Genomic DNA, 14,116 nt, shown 5'->3' with positions numbered 1-14,116 from the left:
GCTCATTTGTTGTCTCTTTAATACTGTGTTGCACTATAATAGTAGACATTGGCTGACTAGCTGTGCTCTTGGGGGGAGGGGACCAGCACCTCCATGAGGACAACCCTTGATGCCTGCTAAGGTTTGTCTTGTTGTCAAGACAACAACATGTCTCTGATCATGCTTTTGCCAGTTTCGTTCACATAGCCTGTTCACAATTGGTGGAAGTGGGAATTGTGAATCTGCCATGCAGGAGGGTTTAGCTGTGCTACATTCTCCAGTGGCCATTCCATACTCTCTCCAGTCCTATGTACTCCAGCCCAGGAAGCTGCTTCTGCACCTTGCTTTCAGAGGCCCTGCTGTACAACAGTGTTTCTCAAACTGTGTGTCAGAAACCACTAGGTGGGTTGTGAGCCAATTTCAGGTGGGTCCCCATTCATTTCAAAGTGCATTTTATTTTTAATAGAAGTGATGCATCTGGAAAAATGTTAGACTGTGACTGCATCTGGAAAAATGTTAGATCCGTTCTTTGAACAGGCTACTATGAATATGTTTTTAACACTGATAGTCAGTGGGACTTACTCCTGGGTACGTGTGAATAGGATTGCAGCTTTTGGGATGTTTGGGGAATTTTTTTTTTTTTTAAACAGATCGGCAACTATCACTTGGGAGGGTTAGGAGGGTTTTTTAAATAAATTTTTAAACTTATTGTAAACTTTGATTTTGGTGTATAGGAGAGGGATGTTAAAAATAGTCCTGCTTCATGATATCACTTTGACCATGACATCACTTCCAAGTTAATGACATCACTTCTGGTGGTCCCCTTCTGGTGGTTCTAAAAAGTAAGTCCTGGTGCTAAAATTTGAGAACCACTGCTCTACAATTTAACCCTATGCCTTGTTATGGGAGAGAGAGGTGACACCTTCTGTATTCTCTCCAAGGAAAGAGGTTATAAATTGTGTGTACTGCTGAGGGTAAATGTTAGATTTGTTAGCCTCTGTTAGATTGGGATCCTTCCCTCCTCCCCCAGGCCCGCACCAGCTGACAGCAGTTTGTCAAATGCTGCCTTCTACTGAATGAAGTGAATGATGCTGTCAATACTGATTAGAACCCTGCCAGCTGCTGCCAGGTAGGGATCATCTTCAAGCATTATTGGCAGAGACCTGAAGTTGGACTGCATCAAAGCAAGTGATGTGTCACCAGCCTTACAGCCCTATCCCTTACCTTCTTCAAGTATAGAAAGCTTGCTGCTTACACAGCTGTTATGCCGGACCTTGCACCACCACCATGCTGGTTGTACTATCATCAATTTAAAAGCAGGTTGTCTGATTACTTTCTTCCTCTTGTGTGGAACTTTCCCTGTTTTCTGCCTCTGTTGCTTGGTTTTAGAATACCTCTCAGTGCTGTGTGAGCAAGCTCCTCCTTTTAGAGGAAAGGCATCACTCCTTTCAAGAAAGGGGTAAAGTACAAATGGATCCAATAACAGGACTGGGATAGTCCTACTTACTAAACAACTTTTATGTCAAAGCTAAAGCAGCTTAAGGAACTACAGTGGTGTACAGAGGCACTGACATACTGCTTAAGTTATTAGACCAGGGTTGGAGTAACCTGGGTTCAGACCACCACTCACCCATAAATCTGGATGGCACTGAACTGATCACTCTTCTCAACTTGGCCTACCTTACAAGTTTGTAATAAAATGGGAATAGGGTGACAAGTATACTATATCAACTTGAGGGTAATTCTGTTGAAAGCTTGGGCTGTAAGTCTTCTAAATAAAGCTTCTCCACTGTGGTTTTTCTTATCCTTCCAGCAGGGAGCTCCAGGCACAAGTATACCTCAAAGTCTGCAAAAATGCAGGTATACAAAACTCATCAGTCTTGTCTTATCTACTTTCAAACTCCCTTGCTCCCTTTCTTCCACCCTTTTTAGTACAAAGGATTAGTGTTGGTGTATAGCAAGAGCACAGGTCCTTATTTCAGCTTGAGATGTATGTAGCCTATGCACTTGAACTTATATCAGACCTTCCTACCCCTGCCTTTGTTCCTGCTTCAAATGGCTGCTTCAACCCACCTTTGGCTTAAGTCCTCTTCTAGCTGCTACCATTAGTATGCTGTAAGCTAGGGGTCTCCAAACTTTCCTGTATGAGGGCCACATTGTATATTTTACACATTTTTGCAGGCTGGAAAAAAAATCAGTGTTATGAATGAAATTTAAATTTTAAGTTTATAAATTTTAAATTTAAATTTCATAAGTTTTACTTGGATTTTTTTTGGAAGCATGATATTCAGAACAAAAGAAATGAGACAATTACAAAGAAACAATGCCATACTTAAACTAAGAAATAATATATAATGACTAAAAATGTCAAACATGAGCAAATGCTGTTAAAAAAGTTGCCAAGGGCTGGATGTGGATGTGGAGACCCTTGCTGTAAGCTCATTTGTTCTCAAAGTTTGTAGCACTGGACCCCACTTAGGCTTACCAGATTTTAAAAAGGGAGTTCTAGAAAGAAATAATATAATAAAAGTAATAATAGACAGGAATATGACCCTGAAACATTTCTCTCCCTGTATTCACATATGCTTGCAAACTGCAGGAGCTGAGCTATTTGCAGGGTAATTAGCAGCTACACTATTTGATTTTTGAGCTACAGCCTGCTCCTATATGAGTGATTGTGGCAGATTTGTGGCAGAGTAAGAAATTAGTGGGGGGAGAGAGAAAGCAGGAGTGCAGGATTGAGCTCAGTGCTTCTAAACCTTTTAGGGTTGCTTCTGTAAGTAAGCTGTTGCTTTATTCTGGAGTCTATTTTGAAGGGCCAGTCAGCTGCATGGCCCTATGTTGCCCACAAGCACACTTGTTTACTTGGAAGTAAACAATATCTAGACCCAAACTTGTTCCCAAACTCTTAGCACTGGGATCCACTTTTTAGAATGAGAATCTGTCAGGACCCACTGGAAGTAATGTCATGACCGCAAGTGACATCATCAAGCAGGAAGAGTTTTATCCATGCTAGGCTGCAGTTTTGCTGACACTTACCCAGGAGTAAGCCCCATTGACTATCATTGTTAAAAGCATAGACATAGTAGCCTGTTAAAAGTACAGATCTGTAGCATGTCCCCTAACGCACATATCATGGTAGCATCAAGTCTAGCATATTTAAAAAAAAAATTGAAATGAATGGGGACCCACCTGGAATTGGCTCACGACCCACAGTTTGAGCAACACTGGTCTAGACCTTCCACGCACAGAATGAAGCGTGCAATGACTGCCCCTGCGTCCCCCAATCCGCGCAGCCCAGCCTCCCTGCGCCCCGCCCCGGCTCGTCCTGTTTGGGGCATGCCTGGAGTGTCTCCAGCCGGCAGGGCGGAGCTGGGAGGAGCAGCCTGGCCCGGCGATGGATAAAAACCCTTCGGGCTGCTGGAGTCGAGCTGGAGCCGGGAGGGATGCGGCTGGAGGTGGCTGTGCCGTCGGTGGGGCTGCAGGCGCCCGAGCTCGACCGGAGCCTGGAGAAGGCGCGCACGGTGAGCGCTTGGAGGGGCTGCCCTGGAGCGGCGGCTGCCTGGTCTGAGCGGCGCCGACAGCTGGTGTCCTCCTGGAGGGGTGCCCGTGCCCAGGGCCGGGCCCCTCCAGGGTCTGCCGCGCCGCAGGGCTTGTAAGTGGGGATGACTTTGCAAAGGCAGGCGGCGCAGGGAAGGGTCTTATCAGCGATGCCCAGAAAGAAGGAGGTTCCTGGGTGAGGGAGAAGCTCAGCAAGGAGTCCAAGCCTATGCCTGTCTACTCGGAAGTAAGTCCCATTATAGTCAGTGGAGCTAACTCCCAGGAAAGTGTGAATAGGATTGCAGCTTGAGTCTATTTCTCTCCCACCCACCCCGCAAGCGTCCTCTAAAATTTTGGGAGGTGCATCTACAAAACAGGAGAGAGCAGGTAAGTCATCTCTTAACAACGCTTTCATCACACTGGGTTAAGGTATCACAACATCCCCTTCCTCTTGTTCAAGGTGAGTGGTCTTCTAACCCAAGTGGTTCCCAAACTTTGCAGCCCCCAGACCCACTTTTTAAAATGACACCCGATAAGGACCCATCTTGGTTTACCAGACTCTTAAAAAAGGAGATCTATAAATAACTAGGGAGAAGACCTTCAAACATTTTTCACCCTGTATTTATACATGCTTGCAAACTGCAGGAACTGAGCTCTTTGCAGGGTAATTAGCAGCTACAGTATCTGATTTTTGAATAGCTCAGGGCTGGAGGCAATTAGTCATCTGATTTCCATCACCCTTTGGCAACCCACCAAAGTCGGGTCATGACCCACCAGAGGGTCCTGACCCATCGTTAGGGAACCACTGTTCTAACTTGATTGTAAAACTTATTCCAGGGAAGCTAACAGTTGTGTTGGGATTCTGCTGCCCAAGACTGTGTCCAGTGTTACAGTGTGATGACTGCTTGTGAATGCATTCTGAAGCTGAGCAGTGTATCTCAGACTTTGCTCTGTTCCTGCTGTGCTGTTTTACTTGCCCACCCTCCAGTAGCTACAAACTGGGGATGTTAGTGCTTGTCCAGAGTGACACAGCAAGGGGCATAGTCGAAGGGGAGCCGAGCTCCTACTCGGGATCAGTGATGTCATCAGCAGTGGTGTTCAGGTGCTGTCTTTGAAACGCTTTTCCATTGACCTGTGCTGAGATGGAGCGCCAGGCTGATCAGGAGACAAACTGGGAAATTTGCCTAAGGACAACTGTTAGTGTCTAGGTAATTTTTTTTTCCATGGGCTGCCTGAGAGACAGCATGTAGCTCCTGTTACATTAAGACTACAATCCTAGGCAAATTTACCTAGGAGTAAGTCCTACAGAACATGACTCTAGGGATGTGACTGGGGGTGTGTGTCATTACTGCTTCCTGCAGTTCAAAATTCACCAGTACTATACTGGATCCAGCCATAGCTGGGAGGCAGGTTCTTGGGAGCCTTGAGCTCTGAAGCTTCTTACCTTCCTACTGACTTGTATCTCTGATCTGTACATATACTAATGGTGACTGTGAGAAATGCCCTGCTAGATTAGGCCAAAGGCCCATCTCATCCAACATCCAGTTTCCAACAGTTGCCCACCAGCTGACTCTGGGAAGCCCATAAGAAGGAGGGAGAGGCACACCCCCTGTCACTGTTACTTCCCTGCAGCTGGTATCCAGAAGTACACAGCCAGTGAACCTGCAGGTAGTGCATGGCCATCATGACTAGACTTGTTCTCCATGAATTTGTCCAGCCCCTTTTCAAAGCCACCCAAGTTAGTGACCATCGCCACATCTTGTGGCATTGAATTCCACATCCCTTATTGTCAGTGCACGTTTTTCCCACCTAGTTTCTGTTCCTCTTTGATCTCCTCACTTGGGCAAAGCTTTCATTTTCTGAAGGAAGATGCCTTGTCTTTTATAGCATCCTTGACTCCACTAGTCACCGTGCTGACCTCCTCCTGGACTTGAGGGTGCCTTTCCTGCTTGGCTCTATACCATCCATTTTCAACCACTGTGCCATGGCACACTGGTGTGTCACGAGTGGTCCACAGCTGTGCCACAGGAATTTGGGGGAAGGTCATAGTAGGGCCCATGGGGGATGTGAGCCCCCCACTGGCAGCATGGTGTGCCTTGTCATTGTCAAAAACCTGATGGTGTGCCTTGACAATTTTAGTGCCTTGTCAGTGTGCCATGAGATGAAAAAGGTTGAAAATCGCTGCTCTATACATTCTTGTTGAGCTTCCATGATTGTGGTATAAGCTCTGTGCGCTCTGGAACCCCCTTGATTCTTCCTTTCAATTTCATTTTAACTAATCCCCTCATTTTTGAGAAGTGCCCCTAGTTTTTTGAAGTTCAAAGTCTCCATGTTTCCCCATCTTGGAAACTTTCCAATTACGTATATGTTGATCTGGATAGCACTGTGGTCATGGTTTCCTGTCTGTTCAGTGATGTATCCCCAAATCACTTTTCTAGGTGGAACCCCTTTCAGTTGCCAGTTGAGTTAGCTGCAGTTGATGGGAAGAAGGAAGACTAGAGCATTCACCTTCTTTCCTGCTGCTAGTATCACAATTTTTCTCTCTCTCTCACACTCACACACAGAGTCCCTATTGGAATGAAGTTTTTTTTCCAAGTAGGGGCAGTTCTACCTACATTAATGGCATGACTTTAAAAAACAGAGCAAAGTGCTTGCAGGTGAGCTGTCTCTGGATGCTCCTGTATTTGGGTTTCTATGGGTTTGTTAAACCTATAAACAAATGAAGCTCAATTATACAGATTTGAACTACTGGCTTATCTTGCCTTTTCCTATCTGTTCTCCCCAACAGCAGCTCTCGAAGGTAATGTCCTGATATCCAAAAACCCTTTAATTGGTGATGCTGGGAACAGAATCTAGGACCTTCTGCATGCAAAAGCTGAGTTGTGCATTTAGCAGAGTGTGAGCATCAGCTGTCTGGTAGGCCGATGCCAGTGTGTACAACCAGGCAATGCTAGGAGCATGAACTGGGATCATTTTGGTAAAATAGAGACAACTGTGAAACGGCCGCCAGCCTCACTTGATTGAGGGAAGCATATTTGGAGTGAAGTATCGCTATCAAAAGCTAATGGCAAACTGTACAATTGCTTGAATGCAGAGTCCCCTGGATTTCTTACCTGTCACCTGGAAGGTGACACATTCTTCTGTTTAACTAAGCTGGGAGTGGTGGCAGTAGTTCTGTGCTTCCGTCAAGAAGGGCTTGTGTTGCTTTCTCCAGTAAGGAAAAGCTGTACTTGAGAGGGTGACGGGTAACATTTTATATGTGGCACAATGTTTCATACCTTGAGAATCTATTTTGTTTTTAAAAGTGAGTTTTTAGCCCTTGTGGTGGCAATGGTAAGGTTGAAGACTTATGGGCAGCTGTGGGTGAAATCTCAAAGCAGAAGAGCAGAGAATCAGACTTCAGTGGGTTACATAAACTGCATATCAACTTGTCTCCTGCCCTTTCCCTACTCCCATGGTGGGCAGTACTGCAAAATAAGCATTTCATTCATATGACTTGGACTTCCTCTTGTCACGTGTCTGCAGCACTAGTTAAAATAAGGTTCCTTCTTGCTATGGCTATATCTAGGTGTGGAAATGTTTTAGGAAAGGGGCCCTTGCCTTCTTTCTATGCTGGCTTCTTGTGTATAGGGAGCTTTTGACCTGGGGGAGAGTCAAATGGGATTCTTTTGCTTGCATCCTGGGATTTTATAATCCTGCAAGGACTATGCCAGTACTTCCGCCTCACTGTTTGAATTGGCTTGGTGGTGGAAGGTCACAGCAGAAGAGGGGTTGGCATGTGGACATAAGCTTTTGGGGCAGCACTGAGCATTGGGTAGGTTCATGAACAAGTGGCTTCAGCTGGATAAACTGGACCTGGGCCCACTGCTTGGATTCTAGCCAAGAAGCAGAATTTGATTTTCTTTTCTTAATGCATGAAAAATGGAGGTGTGTAAGCATATGCAGCCCCTATGCTGTGTTTATGAGGAAGAATTGTGGCTCAGCAGTCGAGCACATGCTTTGCATACAAATCTAGATTGAATCCCTGGCATCTCCAGGTAGGGCTGGAAAAGACTTTTATCTGAAGCCCCAGAGTGTCAGTGCTACCAATACTGGGCTAGTTGGACCAATGATCTGGTTCTGTGTGGGGCAGCTTCCTAAGTTTGCAAAACTTCAGAGCGTAAAACCTCTGGGAAAGACATCTAGGCAAGCGTAGTAGGTTGGCTGTGTGCAGTGTCTCCCACAGCACATTAGCCAGCTGCAAGCACTCCTCAGGCTGCAGCAGAGGGCCCCTTTTGGCTGCTTCTTGTGCAGAGCAGAGTTTATTTAGTGCTCCCCCACCCCCAGCTTGGCACTTGGAGGAGCAGAGCCAAAGTTTGGTCTCAAAGAGGCTTTTGTCAAGCTGTATTTGCTTCAAATAGAGGCCCAGCTGCAGTGCATTTTAGGTTAGAAAGGAAGATGATCTTCCCACTGGCTGGTAGCTGCCTCACTATGCAGCCTCAATTTTGTCTGGCGGTAGCAGCCCTGGGTGGGGTGGTGTCTGGGGTGGTGAATCTGACATGGCTGTGTCTGGTTTTGCAGGTGTTCAAGGTGGAGGTCCTGTGCAATGGGCGGAAGCATGCTGTTGAGAAGCGCTACAGCGAGTTCCATGCCCTCCATAAAAGGGTGAGGGGTGTGCATGGGAAGGGAGGGAGGGAGGGTGGCTGGATGAATGGAGCTAAAAATTGTGACCTGGCTGTGCATGCTCTAATCAGGGCAGGCCCATACATAAAGCCAGCTGAGGCCATTGCTTCAGGCATCAGATTGGCCTCCATGGCTGCTCCTTCTGTTCTCTGGAGTGGAAAAGGCAGAGGTGGATTAAGGAGGAGTGGTAGGCTAGAGTACCAACACTCTATCCCATCGTTCTCTTCTGCTCCATCTCTTCTTTTTCCAATTCAGGGAGCGGGAGGAACAAAGGCTGGCGCACCATCAAGGAAGGGGCAGGCAGCATTTGGCATACTGGCCCAGGCGACAGGAGCTCTTGGGTTATCCCTAACTCTAGAGGTTCAGAGTTGATATCTCTGTGCACACGTACTTTCTCTCACTACCATACATGGAACATGACTGCATTTTCTCCTTCCCCCCCCACCCCCAAACACATGGTTGTATAGGTTGTATATGGTTGTCTTATCCTCTCACCTGCCTCTCCATGTTCTTCCCAGGGCCTGTGGAGCAGCAATAAGCCTGTTGTTGGCTTGGTGCATCTTTGGCTTTGCACATCTGACAGGGACAATGAAATGGCCCTTGTAGGGTTAAGAGAAGGCATTAGCTGTGCATAATATAGGAAGAATCCTGCTGGATCCATTGGACAAAGATCCATCTGGGCTGGCCTTTGGTTTCACACAGTGGCCAGACGCCTCTAGGAAGCTCCACAGGACAGCATGATGACAATACTCTTCCGGGTATTCAGTGTTATACTGCTTTTAAAACATAAAGGGTTCATTTTGCTATTATGGCTAACAGCGATTGACGGATCTTTCCTCCAACAATGGCTAATCCCAAAAGCCACCTAAGGCTGAGTTCTGCAGGCTGAAAGTTATGTGTTGCAGTTTGTTTGTAGGTGGTACCAAACTGAGAATGAGCCCCTGCCCCAAGGGGATTGCAATCTAGATATTGACACATAATAATGTGGAGGGACATGAGGAGTGAAATAATGGAGGGACATACAGAAGTCTATCGCTCAGATTCGAGCTGTTTGTTCACCTGTTCATGGACTTAAAAGTACCCAGATCTATGTTCTTCCCTTACCTACCTGCTGAACTCTGTAGTGGAGCTCCGGTCACAATTGTGTTTCTGTTTTAAACCACAACTTTGCAGTTTGTCAAAACCCAGATCTGTTGTCTCACTGTGGCTGACACACCACAGACCAGGATGTGAAATGGAGGTTCAGCATCTTATACACATCCTGGCTGAATTGTGATTTGTAAACCACATTGAAACTACAGCTCCAGGAAGTGGGGTGAGAGGGGCAGAGGGATTATGTGAGTTCAGAAGCTTTAAAGCCAGGTTCACAACCAAAGCTATGGTTTGCTCAATTGTCTGAACCAGTCCCTCCTTGACTTCCATGTCAGATTTTTGGGCAAAGGGGTGAAGAGGGGTGAAGATAGGGTCCTGGTTGTCTTGACTGAGGGACTTTAGCTAAAACTGCAAGATCCCTGGAGGATCCTGGTGCTCCTGTTGGTAACTCTCTAGTAGGGGAGACTTCTTTGCTGTTTCCTAGATCAAGAAGAGATGCAAAGTTCCTGAATTCCCTCCCAAGCGGGTGCCCAACTGGATGTCAAAGGTGCTGGAGCAGCGGCGGCAGGGCCTAGAAGCTTACCTGCAGGTAGGTGGCAAGGCCAGCTGCTGACAGTGAGTTGAAAAGGTCCTGCCTGCCTCCACAGAATCCACCTGGGAGTACTCACAGGGTCTGGTTGTTGTGTGTGCTGCAGGGCATTTTGCTGTACAACAGAGAGCTTCCCAAGGAACTCCTGGACTTCTTGAAGCTCTGGCAGTTCCAGCAGGACCCCAAGGACAGCAAGTGAGTACCCCACTGAGTGGAAATTTCTCAGAGAAGGAAGGGGAGCAATATGCTTCCCTCTTGTCAGGCATTTCCTGTAACTTCTGGCTCTGTTGGGGATAGAGCTGATCCAAGAATTCTTGGTGCCTGAGTACAGCCCCTCCCCAACCCAGGGATGTGCCAGTTGCTGCCTCCACCACTCCTTCTCCTGCTTCTTGGATTAGAAAAGAGGAGGGTGGCCCAAGGTGCTAACCCAAGTCCTTCCAGTGTGTGTGTTTTGCTAGTGCCACCTTCAGGAGGCAGAACAAAGAGCAGAGGTGGATGCTGCCTTGAGCTCCTTGGTAGGACATTTATAGGTAATAGATTCAGGACCCTGAAGGATTTCTACTGCAGCCATGCTCTGGGGCCCACTGCTCACTTCTCAGTTGAGACTTGTGGCTAACGATTAAAATCCATCACAAAAGTATACCGTTAGGAGTTTATGACTGTCTTTTCTGGCTGCTAACGATGGTCTGAGATGTATAGATATAGCAGGTGTGGCTGTTTGCCTTCTGTCAGGATTGGACATTGCCCATTCTGCCCCCAGGGCTCATGGCTGGAGGTGTATGAAAATGGTATTATTTTACTCAGAAGTAAGCCCATTTCGTTCAGTAAGATTTAGGCTGTAAACCTATCTTACTGGAAACAAATACCTCTGCTCATGATGAGACCTTATGGATAACCTACCTGGGCTCCAGCATATCCAGAGCCACACCCTGTCCTCTCCAGGAGCACAGAGGAGCTCCTTCTGTTAGGGGCCTGTGTGTTTCTGAACCTCTGACAAAGTCTTCTGGCTCACCTTGTGTTCTTCTTTGCAGTTCTTGGAGTGACTGTTCTTCACAGGACACCAGGCAAGTTCACTCTTGTTTTGTTTTTCTGCTGGGAGTGGGTGAGAGTCGAGCAGGAGGCGGGACTAGACCATGACTCCAGATGGGATAGACGTGGTCATCCAGCAGTGGATACTGTGATTCTGGAGAAGGGGCATTCCCTACTGCTAGGATAGGAATATCCTGAAAGGGGCTGCTTTATTCCCTATGGTTGGCCAGTGTCCCAAATGCCTATCCTTTCTCTCTCTCTCTCACAAACAGCTTGGTGTTGTTGCAGCATCTAATTCTCAAGAGTACAGCAAGCTCTCTTAGGGCCTTTAGACAGCAATCTGTTCTTTGCATTTCTAGCTAGCTGTTTCTCCATGGAGCAAAAGAGCACTGCATATAGGTGCAGTTACTCCATTTGCTCATAGCAACCCTGCAAGGCCAAGCCCGTTAGGCTGAGCTATTGGCCCAAAGTCACCCACCAAGGTTCACTTCCGGGGAATTTGAACCCATGCCTAAAAGTGTCTGTTCTAGTAAGACAGGATTGAAGTCTACTGAATCCAATGGGATAACTTCTCAGTAGAACAAATAACACTGTTTTCAAACACCTCTACCCATGCCTCATCTCATCTGTCTGGCACTCCAATGACTGCACCACACTTGGTGTATTCTTTTTTTTCCAAATTGGTGACATTAAGGGACTGCGAGTCAAAACCCTGAACACATCCATGATGCAGAATGGAGAGGGAAAATGATTCCACTAGCTGAGCATCTTCTATTTTTTTGCATTTCTGTCCTTCCCTTTCAGGAATCCTGTGTGGTCATCAGCTAGCCTACTTCACAAGTGCAATCCTGCATTTTTGTCCTCACAAAGCCCTGTGAAGTAGGCTAATTGACCAATAGTTATTGGCCCCAAAACATTCAGTGAATGTCACGGCTGAGTAATTATTTGAACCCGGACCTAGTCTTACACTAAGTTTTTACACCATTCTGGATTTCTATAGGAGTGGCTGTATCGTGGTTTGGGGCAAGGGATGATGGTGGCAGGTAGTCACTAACAGTGAAATTGAACAGGTCCCTGGGCCATTTCTAACAAAGATGGGGGCTTCCTTATCTCCTTGCAGCCCCAGCTGTCTTCTCTCCCACCGGCCAGTCATAAGTTTCCACAGTGATCCATTTATGCTCCCCTCTTCCACAGGTAAGGCCTGGAAAAGCCACTTCCAAGAAGGGGTATATGAATGAGAGATGTCAAGGCCCTGTTGGCTAGTAAGGGGTCAGAAGCGGGGATTGTCCACTCTGCATTTTCTTTCAACACTTCTGAAAGCCTGGGTTGCTCCTCTTTTATTTAGAAGGGAGAGAGTAACTGGCCCTCCTCACCGCAGCAATGTCTTTTCTAGTGACTGTCTACTGGTGTTCTTCAGCACTTGTTTAGATTGTGAGCCCTGTTGGGCATTAGTTATTTGATTTTCTCTGTAAACTGCTTTATGAACTTTTTGTTGAAAAACAGTATATAAATACTGTTGATAATTTGATAACTGTCAAGTAAGCAGGCTTAGGATTGAAACCTTTTTTTATAAGCAGTTTGGCTTGGCAGCGGGGGGCATGGGTGAGGAACAAGCTACTTGTGTAGAGATGTTTGTACCTCTTGAGTACTACCCCTATGCCATGGAGAAACTTTTGCTGGATTAAGATGTGTCTAGCTGTGGTACTAGGCTAGAATGCATCTGTTGGAATGGACACTAGCTTAATTGTACAAGCTAATTTCAGAGCTGGTCAGACTTGTGAGGGTGCAAGCAGCCTCCTTTGTCCTAGGTTTGGGCATGGGTGCTATATTGCTATTGTTTGTGGACTCCCAATATGCCAATAAAGGTTTATCGAAGTAGAAGTAGTAGTAGGTTTGGGCATGGAAGGGTTGCTTTGCTTTCTAGGCTGCAAGGGAAACACAAGGCGGCTTTCATGCCAGTAAAAGGATTACCCACATTAACTTCCTCCTTTCCCATTCACAGATTTACTTCCTGACATGATCCTTGCTGGTGTGCTGCAGGGCCTCTATGCTCCTGAGACTGTCTTCTGCCTGGAGTCCAAGATCTTAGCAGGGTCCAGCTTGGGGCTGCAAAGGACTTTGCCCACTGCTGACTTTACTTCTCTGTCATTACCTGCCTAGAGAGCAGCTGAGCTGGATCCAGCCCACCTACCTTAGAAAAGCAACCTGTGGTTCCTGTGCCTTAGAATAGAAAGAGTGAAAGGGAGACAGCTTGTCTGCTATGGAGGCTGCCTTGCCACTTCACCCAGAGGATTTGCCTAGCTACAGGCAAAGAGTAGAAAATGCACCAGATGGCTTTGATAGGGAGGACCCAGTGCTGCCTGAGCACAGTTCTGTTCATGCTCACACTTGCCTTTTCAGTTAGAGGCCCATTCCGTAAAGCTGTCCTGGACAGCAGGCCACATTACCAGGGTTGAAACTGGCACTGGTAATCATAGGTGTGGCCCACAGTGTACGGGTCTTGGCCAAACTATGCAGTAAAGCAGTTGAAAGGGGTTCTCACAGAACAGCCCTTTTGGGTGAGAACTTCAAGGAGATACCTCAGTGTCGGGAAACAGCTGAGTGGAGGCAGTGTCTTGGCACAAGGGTGGTGGGCCTAGAGCTACAGTGCCATTTTAGCACTGACTGCAATTTAACATCTAAATACTTTTGTGCAACGTGTTGCTCCTTTAACGTTAGCCCTGTGCAATGCCATGGTGCAGTCCGTGTGCATGGAATGCCCTGTGCATAGTGCACATTGAGAAGCTTTCACAGGCAGCTGCTATAGAGTTGCAAACCCTGTATGCAAATATACTAACACATCCGTTAAAACCTTTAGATGTGAACATGATCCCCCTGTAGACCACAGGTGAGGATGTGCTTTTCTGCAACACTGTTATCAGGATAGTGTCTCCTCAGTTTGCCTCTCCAGCTCTTTAGCCCATGAAATTTTGCACCCTGTAGCACTTTTCTCAATATGGTAGAAAAGATCCTGCTTTAACCAAAAAAAGCTATGTAATAAAACACTGCAGTGTGGTAACATCTGTGTATGTTTGACCCCACCTTCTGCCTCTAAGCTACCAGGTGGGGGTTTGGATACAGGAAGCTGCCTTATGTCCACGTAGACAACTACTCTTCACAACTAGACTAGCTTGCAGTGTTTTACACCCCCTGGTGGCAGCTCGGCAAGGTTTTATGGCAGAGGTC

General features: G+C 46.7%; 1 protein-coding gene across 2 annotated transcripts; it reads left to right on the top strand.

Moving 5' to 3' along the window:
- The first annotated feature begins 3,407 nt into the window (after positions 1-3,407).
- Positions 3,408-13,929, top strand: SNX22 (sorting nexin 22). 2 transcript variants are annotated; one of them, XM_066636093.1, is made up of 7 exons: positions 3,408-3,503; positions 8,080-8,163; positions 9,758-9,862; positions 9,969-10,057; positions 10,894-10,926; positions 12,012-12,085; positions 12,894-13,929. In XM_066636093.1, the coding sequence occupies exons 1-7, from the start codon at positions 3,426-3,428 to the stop codon at positions 13,049-13,051; spliced, it is 621 nt and encodes a 206-aa protein (XP_066492190.1). In that variant the 5' UTR covers positions 3,408-3,425; the 3' UTR covers positions 13,052-13,929. The 2 variants fall into 2 exon arrangements, with proteins under 2 accessions (XP_066492190.1, XP_066492191.1); XM_066636094.1 differs by lacking the exon at positions 8,080-8,163.
- Positions 13,930-14,116: the final 187 nt, after the last annotated feature.

The sequence above is a fragment of the Tiliqua scincoides genome, chromosome 8 (assembly GCF_035046505.1).
Source record: "Tiliqua scincoides isolate rTilSci1 chromosome 8, rTilSci1.hap2, whole genome shotgun sequence".
NCBI lineage: Eukaryota > Metazoa > Chordata > Lepidosauria > Squamata > Scincidae > Tiliqua > Tiliqua scincoides.
This window is presented reverse-complemented; position numbering and strand designations above follow the sequence as displayed.

What these genes read in the sequence shown, in the direction of transcription:
- SNX22 (XM_066636093.1), top strand. Translation starts at nt 3,426, where the DNA reads ATGCGGCTGGAGGTGGCTGTGCCGTCGGTGGGGCTGCAGGCGCCCGAG. An exon ending in TCCATGCCCTCCATAAAAGG is followed by an intron (nt 8,164 to 9,757) that starts GTGAGGGGTGTG and finishes GCTGTTTCCTAG; the next exon opens with ATCAAGAAGAGATGCAAAGT. An exon ending in GCCTAGAAGCTTACCTGCAG is followed by an intron (nt 9,863 to 9,968) that starts GTAGGTGGCAAG and finishes TGTGTGCTGCAG; the next exon opens with GGCATTTTGCTGTACAACAG.